An 11,009-nucleotide genomic window follows, 5' to 3' on the forward strand; every position below is an offset into this window, starting at 1 on the left:
TTGAATTGATCAAGGGCCTACAATTGTAACCATGGGGCTCAAGGAGAGCTCACAAATCAAAAACTTCCCTCTAGGCTGCCTACCGGAATAAGCATGTGAGACTTAAATTCTCACTACATCTCTGACCTTGTGGCTGTCCAAATGGCTGTCCTGAGTTGCTGTTCCATGGGGCTGTGGCTAAGTAGCTAGAAAATCCCCTTCACAGAGGTGTTAAGAGGGAAGTTGCAATATGATCATGTCTCTTTAGTGTCTAAGATCTCATCCAGTTAAAGCAAGCATTGTGTGCAAGACTTCTGCTGCTAGCATCAGACAAGCCAGCAGTCGAATGAAGCTTCGAGTTGATGATTTCTATATTTATTCCTTTACAATATAAGATTAATGCATTTCTTTAGATAGGCAGAATATCGAGCGGATAAATAGAAATTTTAAAATATACACGAAAGATGTCTATAAATACATATAAGTAAACTTAATGGGTTCCAGGGTGCCAGATGTATAATGTTCTCAGAGCAAATTTTGAGTGGAACTAGTTCCAGGACTTTGAATCTGCCACTGAAAATCTGTAGGTGGCTGCAAGCCCATCTCCTTGACAACCACTAGAAGGAAGAAGCTAGAGACAATATGCAACCTCCCACTGCTAAAACTTGCATTGCTATAACCAGAAAAAACCAAAAGATGGAGTATGTAAGTTTGAAAGAGACATGTTAAGCATACAGGATCATCCAGCTCCCAATGAAAACATACACACAAAAATAGATGGACAAAGAGTACAAGGGTCCTTTTACAGGAAATTTAAGCAAAGCGCCTGGCCTCTGACACCCACCTTAACCAGCATTGTAGGTAATGAATAGCATGGATATGTGTAAACAGGACCTGTGTAACTGGGCCAATCATTAGCTGAAGCTGTAGCTTTCAATTTCATAGTGGACATGGACAGTGGACAGTAGTTACAGCAAATGCAGATCAAAACACGATGCCTTCACATGCTTGACCATCAAACCCTTGTAATGCTTTAAAAGATTACCTGTCACTTTATGTCAATCCAACCAAAATGACCAGCTGCACGAAGACATCATGTTTGGCAGTGTCTTCATTCACAAGAAAACCCCCTCAAGATATCCTAAGAAATCAGGGCCAACACACCAGCCATTCTCTTCAGATATTATGGGCAAAGGCACTCGCCAAGAATAAAATTTGGCCTTAAAGAATAAATTCTCTGTTGTACAAACCATCGCTGTGTCAAAGAAATACCCCACTAAAAAAGTTACAACAGCAATATAGATCCGCCACAGTTCTCTCTCTCTCTCTCTCTCCAAGATGATCCATGTGGGTAGCAATCACAGGAAGCAGGCAAAAGCACAATGGTAGGCAGAGAAACACTGAGGCAAGATCAACTGACATGTCGATAGTGAGCTCACCTCCCCTCCCCTCCCACTGTATGCATTATGGCATCCACCTCCTCTTGCCTATAATAATCAGTGAGCAACTCTCAAAAGCTTGGGCATATACGCAGCAGAGAGATGATCAGTACCCCGGATTTGGCCTCTTTCCAACTAATATACGAGAGATCTGAAGGCCTCTGCTGAAAGCTTCATTGAAAAGTATACGTGTCTGCATAGCTTGAAAGCCAGGTAGCCATGATAGTAGAGTAACCGGAATCAGTACAATCATTCCAATACCAAGCTCATACAAGCGAGCCACAGAAATTATCAGCGGCCACACATTTGTTCGCATCAGGAGAGGCCTATACACCAGAGCTATTGAAAGAAAGCCCCAACCAGTGGGTATGAAAGCCAATAGGCTCACTACCGCATCCAAAAGCTCAAATGAGGTAAGATAAACCAGGAGTAGCACCACCACCAAGACAAATAATGCTACCAAAGCTTGGATCATTCGGTAATATAAGTGCTTCTTTGCAGAATACCTAGCAGCAGCTCTTCCCAGTATGACATATATCACTAAGGCCACAACAATGTACGTCCATGATACAAGATAAACAAGGATGCTCTTGCTGTTGCCAGCAATGTGCAGCTGGTACACAATACCATACTGGAAGAAGAAGAAGCGCAAACTGAGCACCACCTCGAGAAGTTTTCCCCAGAATCCTGTGTTTCGTAAGTGATCTTGTTCCTCATACCACCACACCTCCCAGCTTTGCTCCGGCTTGGTTGAGATACCACCTTTATACCAAATCCAATCCAGGAAGTCCTCGAAATCTTCGACAGTTTTCAGCCAGTCAAATCCTGAAGGGTTAAACAAAAATGGTGCCATGATCCAAGAAAGAGCTAGGAACCAGCTAGAAAACGTGATGAGGAGATAAGCTGTGCCATTGCCAAGGGCACCAAAGGACTGATAAACAATAAGCAGAATGATAACCTCAACACCTTTAACGAAATGGCTCCTTGCATATAATCTGTAATTCTGTGCAAACCTCTCGTGCACCACAACAAATCCACGACCAGTGGCACGATATTTTGCACCTCCATGAAGTATAGTCCTGCCAAAAAAGTGGGCTCGTGTTCCCAAAGAAAACGTGAAAAAGACAGATGCAAGCTGTAACTGCATGGTGAATAAGTCCCACACAGCAGAGCTAAAGCCATGCTCTATTGCATTTTCAACAATCATAGGAAGGGCAGTAAATAAACCAAGCTGAACAATAAATTGCTGATTAAGTGAGGCAGTCAGAGCATTGTTGCCAAGAGCCCCCAGACCTTCGATTGCCGCATCTAAGCCACTGAGGGCCAGATAGACTCGGCCCCAAAGAAATGCATACACAGTGAAAACCACCATCAGATTGCTAATGAAAAAGCCAACCGTTGTGTAGTAGAACGAGAGCATGCGGAAAAAATCCAGACGATGAGCGAGGCGGTACACATCCCGGCTCAGCACCTGTTCACCATTTCCACTTGAAACCTTAGCCTCAAAGAGAGCTATCTGATTCAAGCCAACATCTCTACCTTTGCCTACCTGGATGTACTCATGATGGGTCACATTGCCCCCTCTCAATGTGCAGTTGAACCCTGCAAATATGTCTTCGCTGATGTTGATCACCCTCGATGCCTTGCTCATGCCCCCCCTGGTCAAAAACCATATCCTATCAAACACATCCGGGTGGCCATAATGCATTCGTATCTTCAGAGGATTTGCAAGCACCCGCTGGCCAAGAGTGACAAAACTAGTCTCTTGAGCTGACATAAACCATGCCAGGGATGAAACAGAGCCCGTGAAGACATGCTCTCGAAGACCTAGGATTTGTGGACGCCGCAGCCCGTAATTCCGGGTGAATTCTTGGAGGAGATTACGAATTTTCAGTGCTTCCTCAAAGTAGTTGTCCTGGTTCATGTCAATAGTCTGGACAGCATCTCCTCTCGTGAAGATAAGGGCATGATTTTGGTTTTCTGGCTTCCCTTCCCCCAGCTTTAGGGGGCCAGGCAGTTGTATCCTGAAGATCTCTACCTCCTTTTCCAGGAGGGCATCATACTTGACAAGAACCGAATAATACTTCTTGGAATTCATGTGCGTGGTCACCTCGTCCACGTATGCAATCCTGAGGGCTTCAAAGCGTTTCATGAGAAACAAGATGTCCTCTGCCTGAGTTTCTTTCTTTGCCTTCTGAGCCCCATAAATCTGGCAAGTGACAACGTAAGTGAATTTCATGCTGGCAGTGGCACGCTGCTGAGCCTCCCTGAAGAGTTCACTGACTCCACTGCTAGTGCGGTCGAAAAATTGCTGGTGGCTGCTGGGGCTAGGTGAGATCTCTGCAGCAGTGGCAGCCATAGCCATTCCATTGGAGCTCTCTCCTCGGAGTGAGGTAGCGGCCAAAAGCTCCCTACCGTGTTGCATTTCGACTTCTGAGGCACCGTCCAGGTACGCAAGCATCTGAAGTGCCTTGTGATAGTACATCATGCCTCGCACCGTGCGGGCAAGAGTCTGGCCTCTATATGAAGCCCACAACCTCAGCTGTAGTGCCTTGTCCACGCTCCACAGCTCCTTCGGATCCGTCACGCCCTCCTCACGGCGCATGCGCTCCAAGAAGTTTTGCCAGTCATCCGGGAAAATTTTCTCGAGGTAGTAGAGAATTGAGATACCATCCTCGTTCTGTACCTGCAATTTCTCTTTGCTATACATGACATCCTCACTGTAGTAAGGCGTCAGGACACTGAAAGCAAGCATCTTCTCCACAGTAGGGGCATGGGGAATGCTCATGAAAAGCGAATTGCTGAAGAAGGCAATGCGTCGCCTGGCTTCAAGATTCTTCGGAACATTATTCATGGCTTCCTTCGTGCTGAGAGTAGTTTTGAACCTCCTGAGCTGCCGGAAGAAAGCCACATTGTTGGGATCAGGAAGCTCGACAGCCGTGGAAAACAGAAGCTCCTCCGCTGACTCCAGAGACTGCCTCCCCTTGCTCAGATCGCGGACCACAACTTCATACAAATTCTGCAACGCGCGCACAACCGCATGGAGATCTTTTGGCCCTGGCCTCTTATCAAGAGCTTCCACAAGGGCTACGATTCGCAAATGAACTTCACGCAGCTCCCTCAATGCATAGCTCTGCGTGAATGTGCCCGAATCCAAAGACAACTTAATCTCGCCTAAGATCCTCTCGACCAGGTCGTGCTCCTTGCTTCCTTCCCTGATGATTCTCTTCAGGACATGCCTGATGCTGTCGTAGCACTCTATCACCGCACACCTGCGGTACTCGCTCTTGCAGATTTTCCTCCACAACCGCTTGTCATCTGTCCCGTGATAGCTGTTAGCCTGTCCCAGAGCCAGGAGTATTTCGTTCGACAAGAGGACCGAGGGCCACTGGATGACGCTTATGTTCCATGCGGGGGCAGGGATCTCCAGTAGCTCTACCTCCCTGTCGCTGAGAATATCTTCCTCTCTGAAAATGGTTATGATAGAGTTCCACACGAAAGAGAATTTCCCAGCCTCCAAGGAATTCGTTTCAAGCTTCCTGTATATGGTGCCCAGCCCGTACCTGAGCTTGAACCTCCGCCAGACATCCTTGAGCTTAGCGGTCCAAGAACCCCATGTCTTCACTTGCAAGAGCGACTCCTCTGGCATGAGATTGAAAGATACTGCGCTGGCAAAGAACGGAAACCTAAGCCTCAGCTGCTGCAAATTCCGGATCTCTCCGATGTGAGTGAATAACCCAACCAGTGCGCCAACGAGCGACGAGAACACCGTGTACCAGATCTGTGTATCCATGAAATAGATTATCAAGACTGGTGCCCATAGCACCACCACCGCAAAGCGGTTGCCTTTCTTGAAGAACTCGTGCCAGGCATAGGAGATGTTCGTCAAACTCAGTAGCTCTCGGGTGGGTTTAACCAGAGGCTTGATCTGGAGGAAGTAGCTGAAAGAGACCTTCACAATTAGCACAAGCAACCAGAACAAGGTGTATTTAATGTTGTCGAGAACTCCCTCACGGAGACCACGACCAACGAACCATCGGGCCTGGAACCACCAGGTCATGCCGTGAAAGACCTTCCACTCGGATTTCTCGACAAAGTTTCTGATCCACGGAAGAATAAACAGGACGAGTGCCATGATTTCTGGCAAAATGAATGCCGCTGCAGCTTCCAGGAACTGAAAGAACTTAGTGTTCGCACTGCCGGACCACCTGCGATCAGAGCGCCTCTTGCTCCACATCCTGGAGTAAAGCACGACAAAGACGAGAGTCCAGCATGATGCTACGACTACTTTCAAAATCATGCGAACACCGATCGCTTTCGTCTCTCTGGACACCAGCCGGAACTGCATGACGAGGTCGAGCACGGATTGAAGGACTCTCAATCCCGCCCAGGTGATGAAACAGGTGAGAAGCGTTGCCTGCACATCCCGTTTGACGAGCTGCGTCCAAGGGACGCTGTTGCCATGGAAAGCCACGATGATCATGGCCTGGAGCATCAGGATGTATCCCGTCCAGAGGTGATCGAAACTGCGGAAGATGTTCCAAAACGAGCGCTGCTCCACGAAGCCCGTCTTCCCGACCTTGTGACTCGACAGCCTCCCCGTCCCGCCAGGTTCCACCAGATAGTTGCTCGACAGATTCAGAGGCCATGAGAGCTGCGTAAAACACCTCTTGGACCAGAAGTATTCATTCATGTCGTCGTAATTCCTCCAGGCCGCGTGGGGAACTTTTCCCTCTCGTGATGCCTCCGCCTCTGCCTTCACGATGTGGTAGAGGGGAGTGACTACCTTGAGCAGAAAGGCATCCTTACCTGAGTATGCTGGCCGGGCTGGCTGAGCCGCATCGTCGATGCGAAGCTCCAGGATGTTGTTCATCTCCCTCGCCATATTGTGAAAGATGAAGCACAGGCATTCCGGCATGAACCGCAAGTTCGCGGCCTCTCCCCATATGAGCAGATACAGGCAGGCGTAGAGGAGCTCCCGCTGCTCGTTCACCGCGTCCTTCTGCTTCGGGAGCCAAAGATTATCTTTCTTGCCCAGGAACGAGCACCAGCTCACGTAGTTTTTCAAGACTCTCTTCCTCAGCTTTCTCACCACTTTGCAATCCATTCGGTCGATCGGATCGGGAGGGGGCTGAAGCCTCATCTGATCGTTGGCTAGAAGAAGAACTATGTGCTCCCGCTGGTTCTTTACATTGTCGTTCTGGAAACCGAAGAATGCACCAAGCCAATCCAGAAGATCCATGCCGCGCCTCCATTCGGGGGGACGGGCCAGTTCTCCCACGGACTTCAGTGCCGCAACTGCAGCTCGAACCTCCGGAAAGCGCAGTGCATCATGGTCGGCCAACATATCATGCAGCGGAAGTATGTTGTATGCTTCATCCTCCACATAGTCCCCTGTAGAGTGCGACCTCTCAGAGGAAAGCCTGCGACTCATGGTTCCGAAATGTTCCTCTGGGGATGAGCTCGCATCAATTTCGTCTGTGCGAGGCAGGGGTTAAGGTCGGGACAGCAGAATCGAATAAAGGTGGATACTGCGAAACCCAATCAAATCTGCCGAATCTGTGCGAAAGATCAAATTTGAAGAGAGATTTCTTCTGACTAGGCCACAGAACAAAAGAGCATATTCACGGGCGGGCGGTGGCGAGGTGATTTGGGAGAGGAATGCAAAGCGATCCCGTGACTTGCTGCAATCGTGCCGGGCATCCTTGAGACGTTGAAGATCTGACAAGACGGAAGCTCGCGTCAAATTCTCCGCCGACGAAGACGCGTCGGTGTAGCTGGATACAGGGAGCAGCAAGATGCGGGCGGAAAGCAGAAAGAAAGCTAACGAAGAGCAAGGTGTATAGGCGAGGTTGTTGTGAAAGGTGGGCAAAGAGAGGGGAGGAAGAAACGCGTGGGGGCGGAGGAAGATGGGGGGAGGGGAGGAGTGATGGGGAAGGAAGACAAGGAAAAGCGGCTGGCGAAGAAGAAGAAGAAGAAGAAGAGGGAGCAGCAGCAAGGAAGAAGAAGCGTGCGGAGCTTGGGAGGAAGGAGCCCGAGATGAAGATGAAGAGAAAGATGGAGAAGCTGCTTCAAACGTCCCAAGTTCCCACCTCCTCTTTTTTTAAATTACACGTTTTTTTTTAATGTTAACAGCTCTTTTCTCCCCTCCCATTGTACGTGCGACGTGGCCCCCCTTCCTTTTTCACTCTCGTTTTGTTGATTTCCATGGGCGGGTCTCAGTCCTGTCGAATAAAAATCGCGCTATTAGTCATTTTTGTCCCTTTCTTGGACGGTTTTTATGAAATTTGTCTCTTATCAATCTAATCCCTACACATCGCTATGGCACAACCTGTTAAATGAAATGTCTATGAGCTACACTTAATCTAACAAGGTGAATGATATGCTATCATTCATAAGGCCTGCCCAAGATCAAAAAGGAATCCACTTGTGAAGGAAGAGCAGATAAAGGGGAGAGAGAGAGAGAGAGAGAGAGAAAGAGAGAGAGAAGGGAGGGGGTGGGAGAAAAGGTGGAGATTGTGTGTAAGAAGACTTGAGGAGATAAAGAGAGACACTCAACCACTTTAAAGTCTACATTAAAGTCCAATGAAAAAGAGCCAATAAGAAAAATGCACTTCCAAAAATTCAAGAAATGCCTAATTTCTGCTTTGCCACAATCTCATGGTTGCTAAGGCTACCCTGAGGGCAGACCAATAACAACGACAACTTAAAGTTCATTTGCAAACATGGCTTTGCCCTTTATCTACCTAGATATCTAACCCATCAACAACATTATTGTTGCCTCTAAATCTAGCCTTGCATCATAGTTGCATGCGAAGGAGAAATCAAATTTGCCTCTTCTGCCATAATGAAACCCGACGACATTATTTGGTGGACCTTTTCATCCCAAACTGCCAAGAGGATACACTTGCTACATTCAAATCAGTCCCAACCAATGCACATGACAAAGCAAAGGGGGCACCTCAAAGAGGGAAGGGGAGATGGGCAAGGCATTAACGGGCAAGGGTGGGGAGTGCTAGAAACCTTCTCCACTTCTTTGTTTTTGGAGTGCCCTCTAGGTAGCCTTAGCAATCATTCTCATTTTGTAAAACACAAATTCGAAATTTTTAGGATTAATTTTCTTCTAAAATAAGTGTGATGCTTTGATTGGCTGCCATCAAGTGGAAGTTAAGTACACTAATGGCTTTGAGACGAATTTGGAAGTGAGCATTCAAGACTTAGGGCCCCTCGTTTCTATGTAATTCTGTCTCTCTCTCCATTCACTACCTTCTTTGTTTTACATTTTGGGCAGGCCTTAAAGTCATTCATTTCTTTCACTTGTTTCTAAACTCATATTGGAAGCTTTTTGAAAGTAGAGAGAGCATGTCTCATAACTAGAGGCAACACATCAATTATCAAGTATAGAATATCCTCACAAAAAACAAAAACAACCTATCCCTTATTTCCTCAACCTTCCTTTCATCTCATTCTCAATTTACACATTTCATCTTTCACACAATTTGGCATGTGTACCCTTCCATCTAAGGTCAAGGTCCCCCAAGGTAGAATCTACATGCACATCAATAGCCATAATGCACTTGCTGACAAAATTCCTTAAAGACACAAAAAACCCACAAAAATGACAACTCAACAATCAGAATTAAAAGTCAGACCAAATCAACAGTCAAAAACCCACAAAAGACAAGTCAAAGTAGAAATAATGTTAACGAACAAAAATGGAGAAATTCAGCTTGAAGTATTATCATCATAGGTGTAAGGACCTTAGGATTATGTTTCTTTTACTAGAGTCTACCCTTTAGAGGTCATTCCCATGATTTACCGAGACAGCAAATATGCCCAAAATGCTAAGGTTGCTTCGCTTCCCCCTCCAACCCCAAATTTTTCACTCACATATTCAGGCCTTGCAAGCTTCACGTTGGAGACCCAATATTTCCCTCTCCACTGGGGCATTGCAGGGCTGAGTCTTTTTTTTTTTAAAGTTCCACGTTTTGGATCACATACATCAAAAATTGGGTGAACGTTTGGAAACCTTTACATATCTATCGCCTTTGCAAATTGTGGGAATGGACACGCAGGTACGCTAGTGACTGTCAGGAGCCCTAGCATATTTGCCAACCCTGCAGTGTGTGGGAAAGGCCTCTTAGTTAAGGGTCAGCTATACTTTTTCCCAATTACTTTCTTTAATCTAATTTAACTTTTCACTACACACAAAAAAGGGTCACCTCACATTTATTTGCTTCAACCATCATCGCATCTTCCATTCTTTATTGCCTTGCCTACCAATTCACAAACTATGCAGCACCTTTGTTTTGTGCATCTACGCACACATCTCCTCTATGACTCCTTTGATTCTATCTAGAAATGCATCCCTCACTACTAATGACTCCTCTATTCTATGTAGAAACGCATCACTCACCTCCAATGGAGACTTCCTAGTCCCTCTCAGCCTTTGACAATAGGGAAAATGGCAAGCTCATTAACTTCTTAGTTTCCTTGTCAAACACTAATTGTAACCAGTTCCTAGAACTTGGGCCCATTGCCATTTTGTATTTGCAATGGGACAATTTGAGTCTTGACGTAGGAGTTTATGAGTCATAACTTATTTACATTGAGACATACTAGGCTTTAGTTTTGTAGAGGCTTTATTCCATGCTATTTCAACCCATCTGAATGGTTCACAACTGCCACCTTTTTTGAGCTAGTGTAATACATGGCCTGTCCCCTACAATTTTATGGCCCTTCTTAAGCATTTGCAGCTTCATCATAGCATCTCATATACTTTCTAATTTGCCATCTTGTTGTGTTCTAATTCAAAGCATCAACCTCTTAAAGGGAATGTCAGGTTCACAATACCCGACCAGATATTTCAAGGGTCATGTGTGCTCTCAATAAAACCTTATGTATCAAGTTTGAAGAGCCACACATGCTACATTGGACAAAAGGATAACAAGGATGACCTATGAGAGATAATAAAAGTCAAACTATACATCTTAAACAAGTTCTTCAAGAGGAAGAAAAAGTCTTAGGTTGTAGATGAGAGAGGAATAAATTTGAGTTTGCAGTAGATCCAGGGAGGAGGATTTATTATAATGATTGAAATACAATTTTGACCTACAAGGAAGCTTTTTTCCATAAAGATGCTTATTCTATCATTTTGCTTATATTCATTCATTCAAAGTTCATTGCTTATAATGAGATCGAGTATCATATATTGTTTTACTCCAAATGGGTTATATTGCCCCACACCATATATGCATTTCAAGCACATGCCCATGGCTTAGCTTTCTTCCCCTTACAATCCAAGTCATGGTGTATTTACAATGGGACAATTTGAGTCCCGATGTAGGGGTTTATGAGTCATGATGTATTTACAATTAGGCATACTAGGCATTAGTTTTGTAGAGGTTGTATTCCATCCTACTCTCTACCCATCTAAATGATTCACATGTGCCACCTTTTTTGAGCTAGTCTAATACACACTTATCCCTTGCCCTTCTTAATTATTTGCATTGTCATCATAGTACATCATATACACGAGTAGCGCTGTCTACGATGGGTTAGAGTCCCACTCCGCCGGTTCTCAAGGCGCTA

General features: G+C 45.8%; 1 protein-coding gene and 1 non-coding gene across 2 annotated transcripts; both read right to left on the reverse strand.

The window, feature by feature from the left end:
- Positions 1 to 716: 716 nt before the first annotated feature.
- Positions 717 to 7,449, reverse strand: LOC147890681 (callose synthase 12-like). Its single transcript, XM_087390051.1, has one exon. The coding sequence runs from the start codon at positions 6,850 to 6,852 to the stop codon at positions 1,525 to 1,527; it is 5,328 nt and encodes a 1,775-aa protein (XP_087246177.1). The 5' UTR covers positions 6,853 to 7,449; the 3' UTR covers positions 717 to 1,524.
- On the reverse strand, positions 3,838 to 3,915 carry LOC147890682 (small nucleolar RNA J33). Its single transcript, XR_015542665.1, has one exon. It is a non-coding gene; the product is annotated as a small nucleolar RNA J33 (small nucleolar RNA).
- Positions 7,450 to 11,009: the final 3,560 nt, after the last annotated feature.

Source organism: Dipteris shenzhenensis, chromosome 18 (assembly GCF_047967505.1).
Source record: "Dipteris shenzhenensis isolate YYH24624 ecotype China chromosome 18, Dip_SZ_1.0, whole genome shotgun sequence".
NCBI classification, from domain to species: Eukaryota; Viridiplantae; Streptophyta; class Polypodiopsida; order Gleicheniales; family Dipteridaceae; genus Dipteris; species Dipteris shenzhenensis.

Bases quoted from the DNA above. Each gene is read 5' to 3' on its own strand.
- LOC147890681 (XM_087390051.1), bottom strand. From the start codon at position 6,852: ATGAGTCGCAGGCTTTCCTCTGAGAGGTCGCACTCTACAGGGGACTAT.